At 53.2% G+C, this 27,830-nt stretch overlaps 1 protein-coding gene across 1 annotated transcript in view; it reads right to left on the reverse strand.

Annotated features, from left to right (window-relative positions):
- Window positions 1–27,830, reverse strand: part of SKAP1 (src kinase associated phosphoprotein 1) — a 155,881-nt gene that overhangs the window by 29,033 nt on the left and 99,018 nt on the right. Inside the window, exon 5 of the mRNA XM_040617243.1 lies at window positions 275–355. Coding sequence (XP_040473177.1) covers window positions 275–355 — 81 coding nt within the window. The remainder of the gene's footprint in view (window positions 1–274; window positions 356–27,830) is intronic.

Below are 27,830 nucleotides of genomic sequence, written 5' to 3' on the forward strand. Positions count from 1 at the left end.
TCTTGCCTTAGAGGACTGGGCTGCGGCTTAATTCAATTTCTGGGTTTTAATCTTTGTGCAGTTTGATGATCTGCAAAAGAGAACAAATAAAAGCTGTGCCCTCCCTGCATGTAGGATGCCTAAGAAAAGCCTGAAAGATTCTGCAGGCGCCTACAGACAAATCTGCAGAGAAGATGTATTTTCCTGGTTGTTTTTCAAATGAAAACTTGCATTCTTGGTAGTTCTGAGGTGAGATGCCCAAACCTTATCTTATGATGTACTTGTCAGCCCTTACCTCGGGACCTCTTCTCCAGGTATCCTTGCTTCAGAATGGTCCCACTATCTTGAACAGGCTTCAGTGTTGTCTCCTCCAGTCCTACAGAGAGCAGAGCAAAGCCAAGCCTTGAGATTCCCTGTTCCCACACAACCCCTCAGCACGTTTTTAGCCCCTTTCCCTGCAGAAGCAGCCTGGGAAGGCAGAGCAGTGACTGGAGGTGAAAATCACTGTCTATCATGATCTCACCAGCTATTCCCAAGCCTGGCTGCAGACTCCCAGAAGTCCTCAAGGAAACCAGGACCATGCTTCACATGGCTACACCGAGCCATCCTCCGTGGGCTGAGGCTGGTGCTGCTCTGGGGGCGGATGCTCAGCCCTTTGCCCCTCAGCCAAGGCTCGCTGGGTCCCTGGGAGCCTTTGGCACCAGGCAGGATCTGGTCAGGTTTATGGACTTGGAAAACATGATCCCCCTGTCCCATGTCTGGTCTGAGACCACGGCACCTCGCCCCGGGCTGGGGGACGGACACTGGGCTGTGGGGGGACTCTGGCACCTGCTGCATGAGGTGATGGCTACGTCTCATCCCCAAAACCATCAGGGCAAGGATATTCCCAGGGCATGGCTTACTGCTGAGAAGGTCTCCCCCTCCTCTCCTACTCAGCTCCTGTCATCATAACTTGTGCTAAAACACAATAAAAAATGACTAAATGCCACTAATCACCTCCCCAGTGCCCGGCCTTGGCAGCCTTTTCGGTATGAATAACTTCCCAGAATCCCAGGTCCCAAGAGCTTCTCTTGTTTTCTTAGCGTGTCTCACTCACATCCAGCTCTCAGCCCAATCCACCCCCCCGGCACCCCCCTTGTTCACGGGCTATTTTCATCTTTGTGTTTTATAGTTTGCCAGCTCCAGGCTCGCTATCAGTCCTCTGCAAATGGGTCTGGGGGCGAGCGGCAGGCACAGACACACAGAGGTTGGGTGGCTGGGAAGGCTCCCCTACGTCTGTCTCCTCTGTTGGCTGGAAACTGGATCCTTCAAAGACCAGATCCTGGGCTTGCACAAAGCTGTCCGAGGTGATCCAGGGTAGAGGAAGCCCGGGGTGCTGTGGGGTTGCCCCCCTGCAATGCCTGGAGGACATTGCCCCTTCCCACACGGGGAAATCGCGTTTCTCTGCGGTACGAGTCAGGTTGAGCTCGTTTCTGACTCTGCTCCTGAGAAATGCAACAGGGCAGCTCCGGCGGGATGGAAGGGAGCAGGGTTTCACCTTCCCTGTGTGCAACTCAGTGCTCGAGTGGTCGAGGAGCTGAGGGGAAATCGAGACCTTCCTACAAATCACACTGGATATCAATGTGATTATCTTTCTTAAAATGAAAATAAATGAAGATGCTGAAAAGGACCAGAATTCCCCTTCAGGGCTGAGGCTGACCGGTACCAGGAGATTTTTCCTGATGGGGGAAGGCGCTGAATAATGTCTGGAGGAGCTCCTGCACCCTCCTCAGATGCAGGTGGCCCTGGGCACCCTCAGAGGTGGGACCCTGCGCTGCCACCTCCCAGGGCACCAGCCTGGCATCCCTCCTCTGTGCACAGGTGAAGGCACCTGCCTGGCACAAACGTGCTCAGGCTTTTCTCTACTGACACTGAGCATCTGCTTTGTAAAAAGACACATTGTCTCCTCAAATCCATGCCCCAACCCCTCTTGCTAATGCAAATCTAAATGTCATTTTATGGGACATTTATAATTATGAAAATGGGACAGTGCTGCCGGATGCACAGAGAGACCCTGCAAGTATGAATATTACATTAATGTGCCCAACACCAGCTCACTGATCCCGCTGGCAGGAGCATAAAAAATGCTTGAGTGAAACTTTTATTTAGACGTTAAGAATCCAGGCCCCAGCGGGGTGACAGAGGCAGCCCCGGCGAGATCCCATCAGCGCGAGCGCTCGAATTGAATTACCCAGGGGGGAAGGCAGGAGCTGCGAGTGCTGCTTCGCTTATTTAATTTCATTTACTTTCAGTACATTATCAGCATGGGGCTTCCCTCTGCCCCTGTTCCCCCAAGAAAACCGGCTGCAGAAATCGCCAGCGTGCAAGATGCTGCTGTCGCTTGAGCCAAGGCAGGGATGTGGTCCAGCCAGCCTGGTCCTCCTCGGGATGTGCTTTCTGCTTGTCCCTCGGTTGTCAGGAGAGATTTAGGGAAGTGCAAGGACCTGTCAGACACTACAAAGAGCAACTGGAGCAGGGAAGCAGGACAGATGCCATGGGAGCCAGCAACAACCTCTTCCAGCCCCACATCTTCTCGCTTCGCCCATCATTTCTCAGCGCTCGCCTGTAAGCAGGCAGGACCCCTGGGACAGCTGCTGCCTTTTCAGTTGTGCTTTGCCCTCTTTGAGATCAATCTTCCACCTAAGTAGAGCCCATGGTTCAGGTTATTTGTGACCCTGAGTCCCAGGACCTGCTGGGCTGGCAGCCTTCTGGGGCCGGGGCACCTCTGTGGCATCACCTCTGAAACACCGTCAGGAGCCCAAATCTCTCCCGCTCTGCAAGAGACACCGTGCCTCAGTTTCCCAGCAGGAAAATCAGAATGAAAGGAGACTCCCTTCTTCTTAAATACTCAGTGACTGCTCAGACAAACTAATGCAATTAAGGAGGGGTTGCAAGGGCTTGATTCGATTGCACGGGGCTCTGGAAATTTTAAGTTTTACAGAATGTGACACGAAGATGACAGCTGTAACCTGCGTGTTGCACGCAGCCCCTCTAATGCAGCCCTGCTGGCGCAGAGCTGAGAAGATTAAATCTGTGCAGGTGGGTGAGTGGGGGGGACGCGGCGCTCGGGGCTCTGCCTGCAGATGGGGCTGGGGCTACGTGGGGGTCCCTGCCCCTCCCCACACCCCAGCCTGCTCCTAACAACAACCCAGATGGCTTTTGCCAGCAGCAAATAGCTAAATCTACCTACAAAGACAGTCCCTGGGTTTTTTTATTTCTTTAAACCATCCTAACGGACAGCCAGAAGACCCAGAGAGGCCAGGTGGGAGCCCAGCCCCAGAAAGCTCCCAGGTTTCCAAGGGCAGAGGGTTTATTTACCCAGGCAGCCTCTGCCAGACGCTTCTGCCCCAGGACCACACAGCTGGCAGGTAAACCACGGCTCACCACATCTTCTAGGACTCCAAGTGATGGAAAAGCCAGCCTGCCGCCTGATCGTCTGTTCCAACACTAACAGCCATTCACCATTTATAAAATAGGGAAAGAAAAAGCCTTAAATTCATCTGAGACACGCACATCTGTGCTCTCCCAGACACATGGTCTCTCTCTGGTCGTTCCTGGCATGGCATGGCAGGGCTGTGGCTGTGTTTGGATGGTCTCAGTGGTCCCCTCCACCCCGGCACCTCTCCCAGCCCACCCTTTGCCCAGCAGGTGGCTGGTACTGGCAACGCTGCCCTGTGCTCTGTGGCTGAGCCTGATGAGCCCCTCACCCTCCCCAGACACCTCCCAGTGCCACCAGCACCTCAAAGCCCTCGTGGCCTCTCCTCCATCCTCTCAAGCCTGGCTCCTGAGGGAGCTGCTCACTCCCAGTTGAATTTCCCAATTCATGATCCACGCCGCTCCATCTGGAGCCTCCCGCAGAAGGGCCGCACGTTGGCGGCACCGGGAATAGCTCCGCGCTGTGATCCTGGAGACCACTTTTCTGCAGGGGATACAAAGCTGCAGCATTTCAGGAGCGGGAGAAGATGAGCCAGAGACCCACACCCAGGGATGCAGGAGCAGGCACCAGCTCTTTCCTTTCCCCTCTTTCTTGCACCCCAACTTTTACTGTGATGTGCATCCCTCAGGTGCTGCCGAAGGATGCTCTCAGCCTCAAAGGCTTCGCTCCTGCGTCAGCCTGAGCCCAGGTGACCATTGGAGCCACTGGTTTTGCTGACCAAAGCACATCCTTTGGGCAAAGACCCTAGGAGTTCAGCTGCCAAGCACCACGACTGTTCCACCCGGTCGCCACCATGTCCTCAAGGGCCTCTGGATTTCAGCTCTCGCCCCTTTGCTTTCTGAGTCATGCACACCAGCTGCACAAAATGTCACAGTATCTGCAGCCAAACATGCCCGGGGGCCGCGTCGGTGCCCACGCTGTCACATCAACCGACTGTTCAAAGGGATGGAGCACGGAGGCACGACGGTTACAGCTAATTCCCCATCCTCCAGCTTATTCACCAAGCTCAAACGTGCCAAGAGCAGATTCTGCTCCCGGGGACTTCACAGGGAACACCCAAATATATTTCAAACCAGAGCACAATGTGATTTCCCAAAGCCCTCCGTGGTGGCTGTGCTCTTTTTCCATTGAAGCTAATGAGGGAAAAAACAATCAGAAAGAGACAAACAACCCCTCCTGCTGCCTTCAAAGCGAGATGGGCTCGGGAAGGCTTTTGGAAATCCCACCCACCACCAAGGGCTGCCGTGGCAAACGGGTCCGGGCCGTGGCTGCTGGGGCTGGTGGCACTAAAGCCGCTGCCGAGCGGCGTTTTTGGGTTTATTCCAACACAAGTTTCATACATGCAGGAACAAGGAGCGGCTTGGGAGCCAGGCTGCTCTCGGGCTCTGATGGGAGGATAACGCTTCCCGTGTTTCAACTGTTACCTTTCTCCAGCATCAAGGGGATCTTGAAAACATCTCTGCTTTCTCACACCGGCCAGATCTACCCCACGGGCCAGTTCCCCGTGGGAGGACAGGAGTGAGCTCAGCCCTTGGCTCCAGGCTCCGGCTGACGGAGGTTGGACACATCGGGCACAGCTGGGCAGGGTCTTTTCGGTGCCATGCAGATGTTGCAGCCCAGCAAAGCAGCCAGCAACGGGCATGGTCTGATGTCCTGACCAAATGGAGCAGGAGGAGAAAGGCCATCATGGGAAGCGAGCCACCGTCCCTCAGCGTGGTGCCCCTGGTCTCTGCCTCCTCATTCCCCTGCTCCAGGTCACAGAGCATCTCCTCGGTGGCTCCCAGGCCCTCGGTGCCCCCTGAGCACGCTTGCCTCCATGCCTCGGGAATGTCACTAAACCTTTCAGCGCCCTGGAAATGGCTGGGGATTATTTATAACGACGGGAACAAAATGAGCAACGGTTTCAAAGAAAATGGGGAACTAAACAATTGTCAACATGGATCAGATGAAATACATCTTGTGCCAGACTAATTCCAGTGCATTTTTTGGAGGAGGAAAATAAGAAAGTAGATGAAGAAAAGGCAAGGCACGGCAGAGAAGATTTATTTGGGCTTCAGCTCGACTTTTCAGAAGAGGCTAGTAAGCAAAATTCAGAGTGTAGGCATCCACCCCAGGATCACTACCTAGACTGAAAGCTAGTCAGCAGGCAGGAGGCAGTGAAAAATCAATGGCAACAAATCATGGAGAGGAAATTATCAAGTGAAATATCCGTGTTCAGCTTCGGGATCGGTTGTCCTCAGGCTCAGGAGCACTTGGATGCTACACGGCACCCCGATCCAAAGAGCCCATCCCAAACCTGCAGCTAAACCCAGAGCTTCCCTCGGGACAGACGGGGAACTGCTAAATGCTCCCTTGTAGCAGCCAGTACAGACCAGTGCTGAGAGCGGGAGCCAAGATTAACTGGTCCCAGGCAATGGCGAAGGCTTTGACAAGTGCTGACTTGTCAGGAGTGAACACAAAATCCACGGAAGTCGCTGAAGAAAACCACAATTCTCACCTGGGGTTGAACGGCACCTAATTAACTGTGTTGCCCCTAATGTCCTCGTTGGACTGCAATTAATGACCGAACACAAACAAATAGGGGCTGTACAAATGGACTTTTGTTAGGTGCCGAGTTGGTGCTGGATTCAGAGATGTTTTGTCAGAGGAGCCCATGACTGTGGTTTTGATGATAAGCAAACAAGACAAGAGACAGTCGATGGCAAAGAGCTGACTGTAGACTGGGCTTGGATTTAGCCCGAGAGGGTGGAAAAAAGCCTCCAACTTTTATTGCTGTTTTTTTTTTTATTTATTCTGTCTGGAAAATTTAACAGCAAGTTTGAAGTTCAACCAACTTTGCCAAAGGAAAAAAAAAGAAAAAGGAAAGAAAACTCAAAGAGGAGGCAGAGCCTTTGGCCCAAAAGTTTCCTTCCAAATCACTAAGTCTATAATTGCAAAATAAAAACCACTAAATCTCAATATCTATTTGCACAGCTCATTAGCCAAGGGTTCACACTCAGCAAAGAGGGAGGGGAAAAAAACCCCTTCATCACCAAGTGGATTTGGGGAGTTGCTATGGAAACGGGCCCCTGGCAGCAGCATCTCGCAAATCCCTGCTCAGATGGGTCTGTCGGTCCATCCGTCCACCCATCCACCCGTTTCCCGAGGATGCAATTTTTTAAAGTCCTTGAAAAAAAAAAAAAAAAAAGGCATAACGTATGAAATATATAAATATATAATCTGTGTAACTCATTCCCCTGTTATTTCTCTCCCCCAAACATAACATTATGTCAGACATTCGACCTGCTGTGCTACCGGGACAACATGATTTACAATGTGAAAAGGGAAAACCTAAATCATCACGTAATGAAAACATTAAAGTTAATGCATCACAAGTGAGGAATTTATTACCATTAACTCCAATAAACAGTTATAAACCACCCGTCCTTTCCTGTCCACGCGCAGGGACACAGGCGCGGGGACTTCATTAAGCTCAACTTTCTTTTCTTCTTCACTAGACCGCTCATGTGTGCTCCCACCGGCCACCATTTATTGTTAACTGGACTGGCTCATTTTCCGGGGACTGGCGGAGGTTTGAAGGCCTCATCCATTTCCTTCCACGGGTGGCTCGGCGCAGACAGATGGGACAGGAAAGTTCACGAGACATGCAGCTCGATGAGTTTATTTAAACGCCGCTGAAATATATGCTTTGACAAAAGCCAACCCTCGCCCTGGCCCTGTACGTCGTTACTCAAGGAGGCTGGTGGATAAGTAGTAACATATGGGCACGCGGGGCGGTTACACCGGACACTGGCTTACCTCAGGGTGCACTTGGCCAAATATTTGCTTCTCACTGATGTTACACCACCACCTTGGAAACCCAAGCCTGACATGTGAAGCCTTATCGAAATGGCCCCCGGCGCGGGGGAGGGCAGCCAGGCTGGCTGGTTCCTGCATGGGAGCATCTTTCCTCGTCCCCCTTCGCCCCGTGGCAGGTCTCAGGAGAGGTCCCGGGTGGGCTCGTGGGGCTGGGAGCCGTGGGGATGCGATAACAGGCACCACCATCCAGTTATTAACTACTGCCTCAATCCTGAGATCTTTGCATGAAAATACCACTGGCTTCAGCAGGGGCTGCAGACCTGATCCGTTAATTGCACTGATGGGTTCGTTATTGCAGGGCTGCTGACGAGGACCTTGACAAGAAGGTGCTTTTCCCACAGCACCCAAAGGAGACCCGCTGCCCCGTGCCCCAGTACCTGCACCCAGGGCCGGGAGCCAGGACCCCACCGCATCTGCACGAGCAAAGAGCCGGTCCCTATGACCGGTGCCACATGTGTCCCCTCACTGCACCTTCAGGGGGGCTTTAGAGACCCTTCTCCTCTCCTCGGCGGTGAGCTAAAAGCAAAGGGGTGGGAGAGCGGGGATGGGATGTGGCGCTGGGGGGACCCTGGGGGTGGCAGGGGACGCAGCCCTGCTGCTGTGTGCGCAGGCTGGAACCTTCTCCTCCCTGCTGCTCCCCAGGTGAAGGCACCGTGGTTATCGATGCAGGGTGCAGCTGAGCAGCGCTTGCTCCTTCTGCCAGAAGGAAGGTGGCTCAGCCATCCTCCGCCTTCATTACACACTCACTTGTGAAGCTAACAGGACCGAACACCGAGATCCAAGGGATTTGCAACATCCATTTCTCCTAATTCCCAACAGAAGCAAATTTCCTACCAAGGAGTTTCCCTGTAGAAACATTTCACCATCTTGAATTTTCTCGGGAGTTTTGGACCGTTGTCACGCCCACGCTGCACTGTGGTAGGATGTCAGTCCAGACACGAGCACAGCAGTTTGGGTCCGACCTCAGAAATCCCTCTTGGCCTTTCTCCCCAAACAGACACCTGAAAGGGCTCAGCTGCTCTGCGGAGCTGTCACAAAGTTGTGGTGTCCCCAGAAGACACCAAGTACGGCACATCTGGGCCCTCCCACATCCTCCATGACCAGGGTCCTTCCACATCTTTCAGCCACGACCTTCCCTGCTGGGAACAAATGATGAGGATGAAGGGAACACCAGGAACAGCCGGAGATGGGAACCCCAGGCAGAAGGGACCCAAGCAGCAAACACAAACTCTTGGTGCCCACAGCAGCATCTCAGGTTGCTGGGACATCTGCTGGGGCTCCGAGGGGGATGTTGGCTTTGAGGGGCCAAACCGCATCATGTTTCGGCATCCCGCGGTACCTCCCCGCCACGCTCTGCCATCCGGTATTGTGACACCGCGCCCGAGAGCTGCTCGACCCCAGCCCCTCGCCGCAGCCACAAATCAGTGCAGGAAAACTCCCAACGGGCAGATGTGATTTTAATTTACAGGGTCTCGGCGAGGCTGCGAAAAGACCAGGCACCTGTTGGCTAAAGCCCATCTCACGGGTTAGGCCTTTTATTCCTATAAAAATTCTGTACCACATAATCATCAGCCTTGACACAAACGATTCCTATAGATCACCGTGGAAAATCGAGAGGATTTAAAGAGAGAGGAGGGTTAGGAAAAAGTAAAACAAACGATGTGCAATTTTTCAAGTGGAAACAATGGCAATATGAAGATATATAGGTGTCAGCCATTCTGTAGGAGGCAGGAGGCTGTGCTCTTTTACCTCTTACAGTGTCGCTCTCATGACCTCTACCATTTGAAATGCTTTGATTCCACCTTGCCCAAGGGATCTCTGAGCGCCAGGGAAGAGATGAGGAATGCCCGCGCCTGACCTCACCTCCACATTGTCTAACGACTGACTGCATAAATCAGTTTTTCCCCTCCACAGACCCAAGTGTCAAGAACCCATGTGAGAAGGCTGGAAATATTAAATGATTTCCCTGAGGGTTTTCGTTGTTACTTGGTTTCTCTCCTGTAACTGTAGAGCTGTGTTTCACATGAAGAACAACTTTCCCCTGAGACCTCAATTTGTGTATAAAATGAACAGGGCCGGCGGGGGTGGGGAGAGGGATGCTGGCAGCCAGCATCCACCTGGGAGGGGAGCAGGAGGGGCACGACGCAATCCACAGCCCAAACGTGCTGTGCTCATCCCTCCTGGTCTCACGCAAACCAAAACCAGTGCGAGTCCAGTACAAAGGTATAGAGAAGGGGTCAGTGAGGCCGCTCGTGCAAGGGGTAAGGCAGACAGAAGCCATCCTGTCACGGGGGACAGGGCGAGGGACCAAATCCCAGAGAAAGAATAAAACCAGCCAAGGGGGCTCAGCATACCTGGGCCTGTTCCCACCCTTGGGAAGGCGCCTGGCTCACGGGATAAAGAGACATCACAGATCTCAGGGCGGGCACTGGAAGCTGCAGCCTCCCCTGTGCTGGGGATGCATCTGCACATGGAGAAGCGCAGCCGACGTGGGTACAGCGAGCGCACAAGCGCGCTGCTTCCCCCTGCGCCGTCCCCTACGGGTATTTTTCCATCTCGCTAAGCCTGACAGTAACATGCTGCCACATTCTCCCTAGTCATTGAATACCAGCTCAGGCAGAGCCATTTTGCTATCTCCTCCTGAATTCACAGTATTCAGTGTTTAATGTGGTCATCCCAAGAAAACCGGCAGGAGCTGTTCCCCAATTACAAACACATTTATTCCTCCTGGATACCATCCCTGTGAGACGCCCCTCCTGTGGCCAATCACTCCATGCCAAGCATGGAAATGGCAGAGAGAGATTTAGAGACCTGGAGTAGGGGCGGTGCACGCAACAGGCTCTGGAGGCAGGAGCAGGCAGCCGGCACCGCCTGGCAGATGGTTGGTGACAAGTTCTGAGTCACAGGTTTGGGTCTGCACACCCAGACCGGGCAGTGGAACAGCCTAAACCCTGTCCTGAGCCTGCCTGCATGGGCGCTTCTGCTCGATCCTGCCCAGCTGGGACGGGCTGGGGGCAGCCGGCTGTGCCAGCAAGGGTACCCTGGTGAGCTGAGCCACATTAGCCAGCTTTAGTCTGGCTTTCCTGTCTGCAGCAAGCTAAGAAGCTAACGAGAAGTCTTGAGGAATCAAATTAGTTTATTTTAGGTATATTTAACCCAAACTCTTGGCAGCATTTCTCTAGAAAGCAGGCAGTCCACCTTTACCTGGCTGCGGATGCCAACGGCATCATTAGCTGCTATTTGCGCAGCGTTCCCAAGCCTGAAACCCCACTGAAGCACTAAGTGGGATCATTATTCCATCATTCAAACCCAGCATCACTCTTTAAAAACGAATTTTGCAGGTAATTAGTCCAAACTGCTATTTACAAATCATCCACTAGTTTGTCTCATCTCAAAAGCAAGTTGAGGCACCACGGCGGGTCCGTTCCTCGGCAAAAGCTGCCCAGCACCGCAGCCCTTGCACCTCCGCGCCACGCTGCTGGGGCGTGCTGGTGACATCCCTCAGTGTCGGGGAGCACCACGGTGACCCCATGGCACGGAGCCCCCTGCAAATGTCTTTTGCTACTGGGTGCGATGGCTGTGGGTTAGGACCGCATCCCATTAAACCAAAGGCAAACCAAATTCCTGAGCTCCTGAGCACGGTTTAAAGGTCCAGGTTTGACGCTGGAAATTGCTGTGATGATGCTGTGCCACTCCTGCAACGATAAGAAAGGTCTTTGCCAGGGCTGGAGGCAGCGAGTGGGAGGAAGCCGCCCTTCCCATACTTATTAAACTCTTACATTTCAAACAAGTAGCCTGGTTCTCCTACTTCCCTTTCATCTAGGCTCAAGCCTATTTTTTCCTTGCTTCCTACTTCTGAGTAATTGTTAGAAAAGTAAAATCAACAGGTCGTAAAATGATAAAAGCATGTTCTTTGGTAAATCCTCCCCTTGGGCTCACTTCTCCTCTCGTTTTACACTGATAAAATGCCCCTGCCTTCCCTGGAGCCCTCTTGATTTACATCACATACCTTGGATTACGAAAGAAACGTTGATTTTCTGATATCAACACAACATGAATCTAGACACACCCAGCTTAGCTCTGCTAGTCAAATAAATCAGGAGCAGAGCCAGGAATAGCTTATATACGAGTAATAGAGCTTCAACTACACCATACTGATACGGTGAGAGCAATCCAACCTCCTTAATGTAGATAGTTATATCCAAATAAAGGTGCTTTATGTCAGTATAAATTATTCTCTTCCCATTTAGGGATGCCTTTCTACAAAATGAATGTGCTAGAGCAACTGCCAATCTGGATACAGATATATTGTTTAGAAAAAAACAAAACCACCAGCAAAGCCTCATGGAAACACAAGCCGGCATTTGACGGCACCTTCTCCTGGACCGACACCTCGGGGTCCCCCCGGCCCCTCGGGACATGGTGCTGTCCCGCTCCGGCTCCCTTCCATGCAGATCCAGTGAGGATCTGCAGAAGGCAGCAGGTTTAGTGTTGTGTTTTTTTCCCCCCTAAACCTGCTGCCTTTTCTAATGCATCACCCCCAGTCTGAGCGGGCCAGGACCCCCCTTGCAAGGAGGTACCGACTGTTTTGCAGGACAGGAGGGCAGCTGTGAGGAGATGGGGACAGGGATGCTCTGGGAGACACCACCAGACAGGAGAGATGATCTCCAGCACCGTCAAATGAATTTCAGACTGTGCTCAGCCTCAGGATTCTTTCTGAGCAGACTTGACTCAGCCAAGGCGATGGGTACAGAAGCCTTTGTCCCACATGCTGTTGCTTGGTCCTAAGTGCCTCACACTGGGTTTTAGTACCTTGTCAGTCCACAGCCACAATTAAACACGTGTATTTGAGGAGATGGACCAGGAAGAGGGGCCTGATGCAGACACAAGGTAGGTGGAGCGGGAGCCCAGTACAACCACATTGTCCCCACAGCATCCCAGGACCTAGGGCTGGGACTGCCAGGACTGAGGAACCCTTCCCTGAGAAAGAGCTTTTGACCAGATGCTCTGGGTTTTTGTCTGAGTTGGTTTTTTTTTTTTTTTTTTTTTTTATATAAGATGCAAACTGCAAAATTAAAAAAGCTTGAGAAATTTCTGAGCGCCTCCTCGTCTCAGCCAGAGAGCGGGGCTTTGGGAGCTGGGCTGCTTTCCCACCCCTAAGCCAGCCACCGACGTTAGCAGCCCAGCCTGGCATCCATCTGCAGACCTCGTGGCTAATTCCCTCGGCTCTCTGCTGCAATCGGGGCCAGAAATAGGCACTTTCTCCCCATGGAATACAAAGGGTGCCTGGGGTGCTCAGCTGGAGGCAGGTGATGGGGATAATTCTTTCCCCCCAAGTCCCCCTCGCCATTCCCAAGACTTAACTCAACTTCATTGCTCCCGGTGCAACTCCGCGAGGAGACACGGCGAGGGCATGGGGAGCGTCTGGAGCTCATTAGAGGATCCTGCTTTGCGCTGGTCCAGGACAAAGATGTTTCCTTTTAAAGCCTCGGGCTCCCGCGGGCAGGAGCCCAAGTGATGAAAGAAGCTTTCTGGGTGGCGCGGTCCCAGCAGAGATGCAGGAACCAGAGCCCTGGGTGGGTTGATTTAACTCAAAGTGATTTAAATCGTCAATTTTCGTGATGATTTAAATCATCGAGCAAGACGTCTTGATTGAAATCATCCATTTTAATGTTGTTTTGCGTTTGTACTTTTTATTCACTTTCTTAAGGAAAGCTGGTAACCATTAAAACATGTTGATAAAGTTCGCTTTTATGGTAAATTTAACATTTCTCTTAGCTAACCAGCAGAGCACACTATTTCTATGCAAAAATATTTCGGTCATTATGTAGCTTAACAAACATTTATTTGGGTACTTAAATTTTGTATTATGTTACAAAATGGTGAAAGATGCAGTTTTAGGAAGTGATTATTAACTTTTATTCACAGCTAATGTTAACACTATATGGCCTGAGACTGAAAATCAAATAAAGATATACAAAAAGAACTTCACATTTTATTGGTAAAATAAATTTACTTTTAACTTGATGGATATATGAGGGGAAAAAAATCAAATCCTATTAAATCTAAAGCTGATTTATTTAACAAAGGGAGTATTATCAGTAGGGATGGGATGGGGTTTGCGGTTCCCAGTTATCACATCCTTCCAGTTGCCAGATCTCATCCTCCCAAACCTTGTCTCCTCTTCTAAACTTTGAACGAAACCAGCGGTTGCCTTTCTCAGCCTTCCAGATTTTGGCTCTGCGTGAGAATGTGAACTAAGTTGCTGCCATATATCAAATTAAAAAAAGTATTCTCCCTGAGCCTCTGTGTTGTCAAGCCTGGTTTAGGACCTTTCAGAAATCCTGGGACTAATGGGACTCTCCAGTGCCTTGCTTAAAACTTTTGGCAAGCAACAAGTTTCAGGGTTGTGTATTTTTTATTTTTGAGTCTTAACAATTCTTTTAAAACTTCATTTTTAAAGGAAATATCTGGACTTTTAAAACACATCCATCTGAATTCCTCAATGGCCTTGTGACAAAGCCTGCAGCATCCGGTGAGGCGTGGGGTGGCTCAGCACCCGGGGCTGGGCAGGGCTGGCTTCCCGGGGGGGAGCATCCTGCATCCATAGCCCCTTGGCACCGCTTGTGCTGGATCCAGCTCCGGCACGGCCACCGGCTGAGCCAGAGACCCCCAAAACCCACGACGGGCTGCACCACCTTCCTGCGCCCTCCCCACGCTGAGGACCAAAGAGACGGGGCTTATTGCAGCAGGCATGACCCGGGATTTCACACCTCATTTTTCCCAACCCAGCGCTGTTATTCCAGCAACTTCCACCTCCCGACCGCTGTGATTTAACCCCCCCCCTTTGTGTTTCCCACTCCCCAACCCTTTCCGGGGTCTGGCACCCCGAGGCGAGGCTGACACAAGTAAATCTGGTGTCTGTGAGTCCTCCCAGGTTCCCAGCGCCTGCGGTCCCGGCTTGGCTGGGCATGGAGCCATGCAGGAATTGGGAAATGGGGAAGCATCCCCGCGAGCCGGCGGCTTGCTCCGGCGGAGGAAGAGCTGCGATGCCGTGGGAGGAGGATGCTCGAGGCTCCGGTGTTGGGTGATACGGGGCAATTAGATTAACGTATCTTCCATTAGTGAAGAGTGAGAGTTTGCTAAGTGTGGTATCTGTTAGCCCAGAGTCATAACAAACGCACAGATAAATGAAGTGCCAGTTACCTCCTTCAAAACGAGGGAAAAAAAACAGGGAAAAAAAGGAAGCTGCTTCCTCTTGGAAAGGTTCTGGGCTCCGGAGTCCCCTGCCTAAAATTCCAGTATCAGCATGGTTCATCCCTGTGAACCGGTTCTAGAAAGCCAGTGTATTTAATAAAAAATCAGGAATGTGCATTAAAGCAAGACAGCTGGAAGATTACAAAGGTGGGACGCATTTTTAGGAAGCATTGAATTGCGATGGCAATGGATCGCGCACAAGAAGAGCAGGGGTGTTTGCTGCTCCAGGATCTGGGCATCGCCCTGCACAGCCTCCACCCCAGTTCAGACAACTGTGCTGGACACGAGGGGAGTCACTGGGAAGACGTAGCGGTCACATGCAAAGTTCGTCACACCGTGCCGCCTCTCAGCTGCCAACTAAGCTGAGTGAAATTTCCACTTTGCTTGTACTGGTCCAGCTCAGCAACGGTGTGAATCATTTTGCCACTGTGGTGAGCCCCGTCACCCTCCAGCCTGCACTGGTGGCAACCCTAGTCCCGCACTGGTGGCAGTCCCAGTCCCACACTGGTGGCAGCCCCAGTGCTGCACTGGTAGCAGTCCCAGTCCCACATGGGGTGCAGCTCCAGCCCCAACACAGGGGGCAGCTCCAGTCCTGCACCGGTGGCAGTCCCAGTCCCACACTGGGGGCAGCTCCAGCCCCAACACAGGGGACAGTCCCAGTCCCACACTGGGGCACCTCTAGTCCCGCACAGGGGACAGTCCCAGTCCCACACTGGGGGCAGCTCCAGCCCCAAAACAGGGGGCAGTCCCGATCCCACACTGGAAGCCCCAGTCTCACCATTCCCACACACGCAGGGGACCTGAGGAACTCCCGACACAGCACCTGGGCAGAGGCACGAGGGCTGGGAGCAGTGGGAACGTCAGCGCTTCACAACCTTCCCCTTACAAGATGGTGCCAAGGGCAGGAGCTGGGGCCAGCCTTGGATTTCACGGATTTTCCCATTCTGGGCACTTCCGAAGGCAAAGCTGTCCCCGAGGCCGACCCGCCGTGGGGATGTGGCAAGCGCTGCCTGGCACAGCGAGGTGCCAGCCACGCCGCCAGGTGATGGGGATGCTGGAGGCAACAAAACCCGCAATGGGGCAAAACAGGGAGGGAATCTGGCGGTCCTTGCCCCTTACATCAGTGATGGCGCACGGAGCCGGGGAGCAGAGCGAGGGCCCCGCACCAAGCCGGTTACACGCTCTCCTTAAATTTACTCCATCCACCCCAGCACGGCGGGCAGAGCTGAGCGCGGCCGCATCACCCCGCTGCCCCCAGCATCCGGGCGGGAAGCGGAGATGAAACTTGGCCACTGCTTTTCCTTGTTCCAGATAAGAAAATCATTTGTCACCGTGGGGCGGGGTGGGTGTCGGGGCAGCGGGGGGAGGGGGTGGGGGGCTTTTATCGGGAAACTGTCAGTCTGTCCACACGACCTGGAGAACAAATGTGTGTTTTATCATCCGCCCAACAAAACCCGCCGAACACCTGCAGCAGGCGTGTGCCCCGGCCGCTCTCGCCCCGCCGCCACGGAGGGAGAAAGTCACAGTGATGGATTTGCCCATCTTAATTAATGTAAACAAACAAAAGAGGAACATCAAATAATGCCCTTGACAGCCTGAAAACGGAGCCGGGAGAGCAGAGAGCGCTTTATAAAAGAAGGCCTTTTGATGTGCAGGCCACAGGATCAAGGTTTGTAAATAGCAGCAGCTCCGTATCACGGCTTATCCAAATATTTTCATTTCCCATCACAAGCTGAGAGCCAGGGGTTGATGGTTTTGTACTCTTCAACTTTCAGCTTTCACCCTGCAGCCCTGGAGCGAGCAAGCGGAGTAGGGCGGCGGGGGGTCACCCGCTCCCCATCCCTCCTGGCTGCGCTGTGCTCCCTAATCTCCCCATGGAAAAGAGCACCTGGGAGAGCCAGCCCAGAGCCACCGGGGCAGCTCTCCCCTGCACGACCCCAGCCTGGGGGTGCTGAGCCCCGCCGGCAGACCCCGGCTGCTGCCCTCACCGATCCCGTCGTCTTCTTCCTCCAGCCACGAGCGGAGGGATGGATCTGAGGGCTGGGGCGGTTCATGAGCTGAACATGAATCAAGGGTGTCACACCGGCAGGATGAAGCATCACCCGGTGATGTATAAACAGGATTAGCATTGCTTGAGACATGTGAAGAAATCCTTCCCCTCCACCCGGCTCTGGGCAGGACCCCGGACTGCGGACCCCAGCGGGGCTCCTCCTGCCCGGCCACCCCTTCTCCTTGTCCCCACTGGGCAGTTCACTGGGGTCTCTGCAGGGAAGGGGTCATGTGCCAGCCCCGAGGGCTGTGGCAGGAGTAGGGCAGTCCAGGGCAATACCCCCCATTTTGGGGAGCAGAGAGGGGGGTTATCGCAGCGGGTGTCAGGCAGAGGGGGAAGCCCACATTTAATCCTGAGCAGCAACAACACTAAAATTAGGGAGAAAAGGAAGGGAGAAAAAAAAGCCTTACACCATAAATATTCTGTGAATTCCCATCTTGACATCAGGGTTACATTTCAGGTCTTTAAAAACACATATGACTGAAATCAAGAGCTTCCATCAGCTTCTTTGGCATATTTACGGTCTCCGGGAAGGGCTCCCAGACAGAAATCCCACTTTGACTTATAAAGGACCCAGCAAAGGTCAGCGCGGGGATGGACAGGGGTGAAGCACTTCTCTCCTGTGGCTGCAGGGGCGGGGGGACCCCAACCTGGAGGCAGGGGCTGCAGCCCCCCTCCACCTGGACCTGGTACCCAGGAGATGCTTGAGGCGGGGGGTCTCCCGGGGGCTGGGGCCGCCGTGCCCGGGCAGGGCTGGGGGAGGAGGGGGCTGCGGGCCGGGGGGGGGGGGCGGGGAAGGACCGTGTCGTTCCTGGGATTCGCCACAAGGAAGCAGCAGAAGCCCAGGATTGAAGCCGGGAGCCGAGAGCATCGTGGTCCAGCCCCGGCCCTGGGAGAGCAGCAGCAGCAGCAGGGCTGAGCCCCGCTGGGGGCCAGGTGGGACCCCCCGGCCCAGTGTGCCCTCCCCCAGGGGGGGTTATGCTGAACCCACCCACCCCCCGCCCCCCGAGGTCACCCGAGCACCCCAGGCAGCCCCAGTCCTGGGGGAGCCCCTCGGCTGCGGGCGATGCCCAGGAGCACAAAGTGGGCTGGAAGATGGGGGGGTGGCTACAGCCCCCAGAAAAATGATTTTCAGAGACCTTGTCCTAACCCCGAAGCTTTTAACCCTAAAAAGCCTGGAAAGGAGCGGGTTGGCGAGGAAATACATTTGGGCAAAGTCAAAGAGGCACTAAAACAAGACCTGGAGGTAAAACTGGGCTCTCTCAGCTCCCAGTCTGACGTCCTACAGGTCATACTGGCCGAGTCCACCCTTCCCAGCTCCCCAGTCCCATGTCCCTCAGCCCACCCCACGGCTGGCAGGGGTGGCAGCCTGCTTCCAGCCCCTTCCTGGATGGACTCTGGGGGTCCGGTGACCCCCGGCCATCGGGGACAGCACACTTTGGCACAGCTTTCGGGGCGGCTGTGCCTTCGTGCCCCCAGTTTGGCTCGGGATGGGGATGCTCAGCAGGCGAACAGCCCGGCACGCTCCTGCCCTTCCCCACGCCTGGCTTCATCGCCTTTCCTCTGCAGACTTTTCTAAAAAGTGCTGAACGCGGCACTGCTTCACTGTAATTATTTATCCAAAGGTGGGGGATGAGAGAAACACACTATGATTAAAAAAATTATTGGTAAAAGGAGATAAAATAAAGTATTGATCGTGTTGGCTGTATCCCACCTCTGGAAATACGAGGAAGTGACAGGGCTGTATAAAGAATGCCGGGTCCAAAAAAGAAGCTGCTTCTTATTACATCTCGGATACCCACTAAGTGATAAATCCAGGACGCTATAGATCAGGAGTTTATTATAAAAAGCACCAAATGTGGTTAATCAGATGTGTCCTTGGCCACAAATCCAGGCTAGCTCGGGGGCTCAGGACCCAGGGGTGACATTCAGACCTTAACCCAACCCCCAGCACCCCACTGGGTAAAGGTTCCCATTAGGGATTTGGCATTAGCCACGTGCAACCTGCTCTACAAAAATGGGGAGAAAAGGGCAACTTTCAGTGCCAGTTCTGCACCCCTTGAATATGAATACTGACAATTCCTGCCTGGCAGAGGGGCAGCTGGGGAATGGCAGGGCTGGGCTCTGCAATCCCAATTCCCGGCACAGAGACAGGGCTGAAATGTTTAGGCAAAGGTGAGAGAGACACTGAGACTCTTGAAACGTCTCTCATCAAATCAAAACACTGAGCTTAATGGCTCTGGCTACCTCAGAGACCAATAAAAGCCCCAAAACCAGTTATGAGCCTGTGATCTGAGGTTAGAGGAAACCTGGCAGAGTGCTGACTGATTGGAGAGTTATTGGAAATAAATAAAAAGGTTGCATTAAACCTAACGGAAGGTCACAGCGCGAGCGTATCTCATGGAAGGTGACTGCCCTCATTACCCATACCGGGGTACCCCCCTGCACCTTGGGGACAGTGCTGGTGGTTTCAAGTCTCTTTGTGGAAAAGAGATTTATATAAAACTGATTATTGTTATTTTTGCAGTGGAGGAACAGCACATTCATCAGGCTGCTCTGCCTTCCTCCACTTTTGGTTACTTCACTTGAGGCACCTGCAAGCCACCCCCTTTTCCAGCCCTGAATTTCTTCAGGGGTTTGAAGTAAAAAAAGGCAAATAACAGCCTTCAAGGAGGGATGTATCGGCGCTGGTCAGTCCCTCTGCACCCAGACCTGCCTCCAGCCACCCCTTACCCTGCCTGACCTGGCTGGGCAGCTTTCCTCCCTCTTCTCTCCATCTCGGGGGCGTGCAGAGTCTTTAGCGTAGGCGTTTCAGCTGACCCTAAAAAGCAAGAGGACTTGGGCTGTATCCTCCTGAAACCTATCTGAGGTAAGATGCAAAGGGTTTGTCTCCACAGGAGATACCTTATCTCTTATGACGTGAGCACTCCCTTTTTTAACCTCCTTTGAAAATCCCGGCTTTCTAAATCAAGGAGGAAACCCAGACAGGGCGGACAATCAAGGCATTAAACAAACTGAACCCTAAAAATATGAGCACGGAGCAAAAAGGGCTCACATAACTTTGTATGCCACCATGTTATTCATGCAACTTCAGATACCAGCACCCTGCATTTCTCCCTCGACACTCCTGTAAATTTTGAGTTTTTCTTTAGACCTTTGCCCAAAAGGTACCAAGTTCTCATAGGAAAAAGATAAAAAAAAAAAATCCTGCCCAGCAGAGTCAAACTGGAAGCTTCTGACAGCTCAACTCCAAACAACCAGGGGCTGCGACAAGTTTGCTAATTTGCCCCAGAATCTATAAATCTGAAAACTACAAAGATATATTAACTCGGTAACCTCAGTCCTTCTAACTCCAAGAGAGCTCTCCCACGGGAATGAAGCATCTTTCCATCTTTACGGCACGTAACTGAGCTGGGATGGGTTCACCGCAAACTTTCTCCTCCGGGAAGGGAGACGGTGTGTGTTCCTCCATCCCTGAGGACCCTCTTGGTGTTGAGGGGAGGGAGAGGAACATCATGAAGAATTTGTAACCGTGCATGTAGAGATGACATTTATAGGGCTCTCAAATTGGAATCTGTACATTTTATTGCACTCTCTGTCAAAAAATGCAGTTCCATCAGAGGCGAGAACGACAAGGGAAACAACCAATCAATATCTGGGCCTCTAATATCTGGACTGAAAAAAATCATTATCCTGTTACTTTTATTATGGCGTTATGCTTGAAATATGATAGTTTAAGGTTGTTTCCATTACCTCGACAATTTTTAAGGGGTGTTTCCCTCCCCTCCGCCTCTGGCTCAGCTCCCTTTGGGCTGAAAATCACAAGTCACTCGAGAGGGGGATACATAGGTCCTGGCTCCCCCCAGCCCTGGGGTGGGAATGTTGGGGACCCCATAGATCTCAACTGCCTCCGGAGACACCGAGAGGGCAGAGGGAGCCCGTGCCCAAGCACACGTGCTCAAGCCAGGTCAGGTAGATTTGTGTGCTGCTGCTGAAACGCCAAACCAAATAATTGGGCACTTGCTTCACCAACACCCCCGTGCGAGCCCGTAGCCCTGCAGCCTGCCCCAGCTGCCAGCCCCGCTGGCTCTCCGCTGGCCCTCAGCAGCGTGCTGTTGCCACCAGCACAGCCAAAACTTCAGCAGCAGTCAGGAGCAAGGAAGGACCATCTCATCCATCACCCCCAGCGCACAGTCCTTGCCCCAAAGAGTTAATTTGCCCATACACACGCAGTGCTGTTAAGGACACAGCTGGGCAAACTCACCCTCCCCAAGTACAACAGCTCACAAGGAGATGCTCTGTCTTGACCTTGCAGGTTTTTCTTTCTTTGGGGGTAGTTTGGGGAGCGCTAGGGTTGTATTTAAGTTCTGGGTTTGCGTTTGGAAGATTATTGATGAAGTTTTGCATTACCCAGGCTAAAAGCCCTGGGCTGCTTCTCTCTTCCAGACTGTCTCGCTTCAGTCCCACAGAGCACTAAGTGGGCCCTTAATGAACAAGAGAAAGGTTATCAGGACCCGCATGGGGCTCAACCGTCTGCTCCAGCGAAAATCCGGAGACGCCACAGATAAGAGTTCAAAGCGATGCAAAGAGACAGGCTGTGCTGGCTGGCGTGCCCAGGGAGACGGTTCCCAGCACCGAGCCAGCACAGCAGGTAAACAGCATCTTCCTTCCGTGCATCCCCATGCTCCGGCACTGTGGAGTGCAGTCTTGGAGAACTGGGTGGGGGAGATGCACTGGTGAGGGGGCTCCCGGACTTTGCTCCACAGTACCTCTGAGCCCCACCGCGCATCCTGCAGGATGCTGGTACCCAGCGCCCCCCAGACAGCCTGCAGCCAAACGTACTCTCAGCTAAGGGGTGCCACAGCTTATAAAACATGTAAGGTTTGCCACAGGACTGCCACAAGAGCAGGGATGTAGCCCTGGGAGCAACACTGTCTACTGGGGGTCCGGGATGGAGGGACATAGGTTCCACCAGCCTTGATTGCTGGAGGCGGCGTGATGCATTCGAGTACCACCTGCAGCATTTCGGTCAGGTTTTAGCAACTGGGGCAGGGTCAGAGAGCTCGCCAGAGCACTTGCACCAGGGAAAAACTCAGTGAATGAGTAAAGCAGGCATTGGAAGCTGTCTGCTACAGGATGGCCCTGGAGAGCCCAGCTGGAACAAAGCCCATGGATGTATAACAGAGTTCAACAAAAAGCAAGGCCAAAAGCTCGTAGAATGCAGTCAAAAATGCCCATCAGCATCTCTGACTCCTCCAGTACAGGCAGTTCCTCTTTTAGAGGACAGTCCAAAATCCGCTGTGGGACTCATCCATCAGAGACACATTTAAGAGACTCTGCCCAGCTCTATTTACACTGCTGACAGGGTCACAGGGGTAGTGTCTTCGTGACAACACAGCAAACTGCATTAGGCAGCAAATCCTGGCAAGTCCCTGGGAGGGAGGGTTCGCATGCTGCTGGGGGATGCTGGCTGCACAGCTCCTCACTGGGACCTGGACCACAAACCCCTGAGGAGATGTCATGGGGAGATGCAGGACGGTAACCACAGGTGCACCATTGTCAGGCCCACCACTGCAGCATCCTGACATGAACAGATATCTAGCAATTACTGAATGCTGCAAGGGATAATTACTGCAAAGCAGAGGAGGGGAAAGGTTCCCAGAAAGCATTTTATGCTTTAGCCTCCCCGGGCTGCAATGTGCACCAGGGTTAGTTGAGACGTGCTCATCTCTTGCCCCTTTCCGAAGCAGTCATGCAACATGGATCACCGAGATGGCAGTGCTGTGACGGAGCTGTCCCCCCTGGTTGTCACCTCTCCCCATGGCCAGCTCAGAGCTACCTGCCCTTCCATGCCATCCCACAGCAGCCTTTCTCTCCAAGAAACTATATCACCGCGTACAGACTCCTCAGTGCCATGTTTTAGACGCTGGAGTTGTTTAAGTGGGACACCCTGCAAGGTGCTAACCTTTAAAGGATTTGTGGTTGAAGAGCAGAGAGAGTTGGGAGAAACAGGGCAAGGAGTGAACGTGAAGAAAAGACAGATCAATCCCAACGATTCATCATGCCAAGAGCTGTCCAAATAATCAAAGGCATCAGCCAGGTTGATGTATAGCTGATGTCACCGAGAGAGACCCTTAACAAGGCAGCCAGTACAACAGCTGCTGGTCAGGGAGTGTCTCAGCACATGCCGGGCTGGGGCACGGGAACACAGCCCATCCATCACTGACCCACCTTAATGGCCAACCTTATTAGTAAGCATTCGCCGGAGCTGACAGCCCACGGCAGCCACCCTCGCCCTCCCCAAAACGGGCTGTCCCACCTGGCAGGAGAGGGTGCTGGGAATGGGATGCGCAGCAGCCGGGCTCGGTGGGCTCAGCCCCATGCGAGGGTGGGCATCAGTGGGGAACTGCGGGTGGTCACTGGCTACGGGGGCTGGCTCCAGCGTGGCTGAGAGCCCCGGGCACATCCATAAAGCCCCATCAGTGGTGGCAGGACAGTGCTGCTGCAGCTCTGGAGGCAAGGCAAGGGCTGCGGGTCTCCAAGGCACCCCCCATCTCTTTGCACACTGAATATCCACCAGCAATGCAGGGCAAGAGCCAGCCGCTCTCCCAGCCCCGCTCTGCCACCCTGACATTACAGGGCAGGGCACGGGCCCTCAGGGAGCCAGTTTTTAACATTACAGATGATTCTATAGGGCCAAACTGGTGCAGAGGATCCCAGACAATCCTGAAACCAGGGGCTCTCCCTCTTCTTTTGCTTCTGACTCCACCACGTTGTTTACCTGAGCAGGGCTCACATGTCTCAGCTCATTTTTTCACGCTGCAGGTGAGAGCCAACAGCTACAGCCCAGACGCTGCATCAAGAAATGGGATTTCCCCCAGCCTCTGCCCTCCTGCAGGTCCATTCAAGGACCAAGGCCATGCACAAGGCTAAGCAGTGACATTCACCTGCTCAGGTCCCCAAATTCCTGCTACAAACCCTTTGCTGTGCTCCCGGCAGGGCCGTGGAGGTGACCTGAACGTGGGGACCCAACAGCGCCAGGGACTGACAGGCATCGCCCGGCTGGGACATGTTCTCCTCCCTGACAGCCAGCAAGAGTAGAAGGGACGGTAAAAGTTTTTGCTCCATTTCTTCCTCTATTTCTATGTTCCTGAGGAGCTTCTGCCCCCTGAGTCCTACCCACAGAGTCAGAAAACCCACCCAAGCTGCAGCCAGGATACGGGGGGGGATGCATCAGGGATGGGAGCGGACCCTCACGCCACACACCAGCCCAGAGAAAAACACCAGCTCCACTCACCGGTGGGAAATCCCTGTGTGAAACCACAGTGGATTTCTCAGCAGATGGCATTGTCCCTGCCCACGGCCACCCATGTGTCCCCCAGCACCGCGGCATGCAGGAAGGGGAAAAGCATCTTCCTGTGCCTCAACCTCCCACCAGAAACAGCCTGCGTCATGTGCGTGCCCACACATATTTTCACGTGTGTGCATGTAGTGGGATTCTTTGCATGTAAAAAATCATGCCAAAATCCCCTGGTTTTCCTCATCTGGGGCAAAGAGATGTGCTAATGCCTGTAATTAATTAATAACATTAATACAGGTGAAATACATGGTTCTACAATGTCTTAAACCCTCCTGCCACCAGGCAGGATGCGGTTCCTGCTCCTATATACGTCGGTGTCTACAGGAAGGCTCAGCACCGCGGCCAAGCAGGCGCAGCTCAGACCAGGCTCAAGCTTTCCTAAAATACCCCCTTTCTGCCAGGCCCCAGGACAGGATCCCATTGGATTAACTGGAGTCCAGTTGATTGCTGCAGTTTCAATAGCTTGTTCAGACATCGATTGCCGTCATGTCACTGGGAGAAAAGGATTAATAATCGGGTGCTCAGGTTGGCTCAATACTGCTGATAGCGCCTGACAAAATACCGTTAGGAGCACTCCCACCGGAACACTATCTATGTAGGAAAGCTGCAAGAAACATCATTCAGGGTTTTGCAGAATAATGATTAACTCCAGATCTTCAGCCTAGAAAATCCAACAAATAGTTTCTATTATTTCCAGATAAATTCTCTCTCTTCTTCAGTTCATTGCTGTTGCACACACAAACCTTTTCACTGAAACCCACCAGGGGAGATGCATCTTCTCCTGTCTCTCCCTCCTCCTTCTCCCTCCCCTCAACTCTTTCATAATCCATCCCAGAGGAAGTACACTTCTTTGTAACCCTCACATTTCTTCTGACCCTCAGCTAAAAAACCTACAACACCTTGCAAGTCCCCAGTGCCACACGCAACGAGCAGAGTCCCACCAGGTTTTCACGTGGGAAATACCACCGATGTCCTGCCTGGCCTTGGGCATGTCACTCCTGCCTGCCACCGCCTCCCTGCCACCACTGGTGCCTGTCTGAGTGGCAAGGGACAGCCTGCACACACGGCTCCCGGGGACCCACGGAGCAGGGGTGCAGGCAGGGAGCTGCCCCCTGACACCCCCCTTCGTTTCCAACCTCACTGTCATTACTGGCAACCAGGACTGAGCGTGCAACAGCAGAGGTGGTTCCTCAGCCCTGGAAGGGCAGGATCCAACCCGCCATCCCATCTTCCAGGCTCCGTGAGCCGGTGCTGGGTGCAGATCCGGTGACCTCCCTCCGAATAAAAGGAGGATGGGATTGGGGCAGTAAATCCCATCCCGGTGCACATCAGCCTGGCAGTAAATCGGAATCCTCTCTGTGCCCTCTTTATTATCACATTCACAGCATGAAGTTATGAGCTTCTTCACAGCTCCTGCTATAAAAATGTGATGGATGGCAGGGGAACCTCAGGGAGTTAATCTATTCTCCCATTAAATTTTACTTTAATTGGTCTTTGAGTCAATCAGAAACTCACTAGACAGTGAATTAAGAAAAGAAAAGGAAAAAAAAAAAAAGAATGAAACAGGGTGGGGGGAGTAAAAGGAGGTGCCTGTTTGCTGTTACTATATTATAATACTGGATTAGCCTTCTAGAGAAAGGCAGGAGGCTGGCAGGCCATGCAGAGAGGTTTCTGCATGGCTTGAGGTATCACTACGGAGGGGGAGAGAGAGTAAAGTGATGCAGGGGGAAAAAAAATCCTCAGAAAACACAGGGGCATCAATGAAACCCGGTCATCAGCCACAGTAAAGCAGCGGTGAGTCGGCCCCGCGCTGGTGACAGGGATGCGCGCGGGAGGATGGAAACGGCATCACTAAATAACCAACATCAATAACATTAACATGGAGGTTGGGGAACGGGGCAGCGTTCCTGATTTCTGGCAACCAGTGGTGTTTTATACGTCGGCAAAGCCCAGCCTGATGGCGGGTGGCACCGGGGCCGCGTCCCGGCATCGTCCCTGGTTTGCACTGCCCCAGCCAGGACAGGGCGTGCGGAGCGGGCAGGCAGATTTGGCAGTTGTGTTGCCTGTGTGGAATTAAAGCCTGTAACGGGCTCCCGATAAAGGTATTCGGGGTCCATTAACCGTCTCCCAGGATCTCCTGCCTTACTAGAAGAATAAGAAGTGTATCAGCCGGCAGATCAAACACCCTCACGAAAATAAGAACTGCAGCGGCAAGAATAAAACCAGAGGAAAATGGAAGACAAAACCAGGCTGCCTGCGCTCAGGAGCAGCGTGCTGGGGCTGACGTCTGAAGTTTATGCCCTGGAATATATGATAATAAGGTTTTATGGGAGTGAGCCCTAGGGACAGGCATTGTCTCCGCAAACAACGGACTTCAGGGAAAAGCTGAGGTTTGAGTAATGTGCTCAACCTTCACTTATGATAATATATATATGCATACATGCATATGCGTATATATATGCGCATACACACTTATGTAAGCACATAGGGCAGCAAGTGCAGGAAATTATCGCCCTGCTCTGCCCGTGGGACCCCTCGCTGCCTGCACCCGGCGAGAGGAAAACAACCGGCAGTGGGAGTGGGAAACACCTTGTCCTGGGCTGGTTTGAGGTACTGAAACCAGTAACTCAGGCAGGGGGGAACCAGTCACAGACGTGGCCCTGAGCAGGTGGGTCAGGCACCTGGGGGATCTCTGGGGCAGAGCCGCACCCCCAGAGCCGGTCAGTGTTTGTGCTGGAGTCAAGTGCTTCAGCCTACCTGAGCCCGGTGGACCTGCGAGGGGTGCAGCACCCCCAGACCCCAGCCTCGGAGGGTAAAACCTCTTCCTGGGGGAGGGTCTCACTCTGCAAGCTCCCCACCTGACCAGCCTTGGTGGCAGCCAGCAAGCAGTGGGCTGGAGGGGGACGTCACCGATCCCGCCGCGTGAACGATCGCTTGCCAGTTGTGTGATCTCATCCTGACGACTACAAATGTTTCCTTTAAAGCCCTGTGCTCCTGGAGTCCCGTGAATACATGACGATTCATTTTTCTCGTAGAGGAAAGAAAAGCTTTAAAACTCAAGGCGAAAGACAGAAACTGAAGCCAGACCCCACGTTTCTGACACTGCAGAGCTCAGGACCGACTCAGCCTGGAGGGCAGCGAGGGGTGTGCTGGTGAGGAGTACCAGGGTGCACATCCCAGACAGCACGTGCTCTGAAAGCCAAAAAGTCATGATTTCTCATTTTGGGGGAGGAAGAGGAGGAAGGGGAATAGTGAGGAAGGCTGGCTTGGGCTTTTGCAGTGCTCAGAGCTCACAGTTTTGTGTTAGGCTCCTGGCACGGGGAAGGAACAGCCCGTCCAGGCTGTATTTGTGCATTCCCATGCCTCCTCCCTCCAAAAGGAGGACTGAGTGATGTCGCTGGCCCTGGCTCCCACAAAACACACCTGCACCAGCCCGAGAGGCCAAAGAGCACCCCAGGCTCCTGCGCAGGATCCGTGCCTGACCCCGGGATGAACTCCGTAGCCTCTCAGCGCAGAGGCACCGATGAGTCCCCCAGGACCGTGCCCTTCGGCATGGCTCTCGCATGCGGATGGGTGGCAGCAGAGGGATAGGGATGGAGGGAGGCAGGAGTGGTCCTGGTCTAATTATGAAAATTAGATCTTTTAAGCACCAGATTTTAGGCTCAATTTGGACTGACAGCTCATGAAGAGATCATCTGATGCCCTTAATGGGTGAACACGGGTTCAGCGGCTGCGTGCAATTAAATCATGCATGCTGGTGTTGTGGCTGACGTGGGGAGGGGGGATGAGCCCAGATGTGCTGGAGGGGGTTTTAGGGACCACTGCGCATCCAACCGCTGGCTCTGCTCCAC

This window comes from Falco naumanni, chromosome 18 (assembly GCF_017639655.2).
Source record: "Falco naumanni isolate bFalNau1 chromosome 18, bFalNau1.pat, whole genome shotgun sequence".
Classification (NCBI taxonomy): domain Eukaryota; kingdom Metazoa; phylum Chordata; class Aves; order Falconiformes; family Falconidae; genus Falco; species Falco naumanni.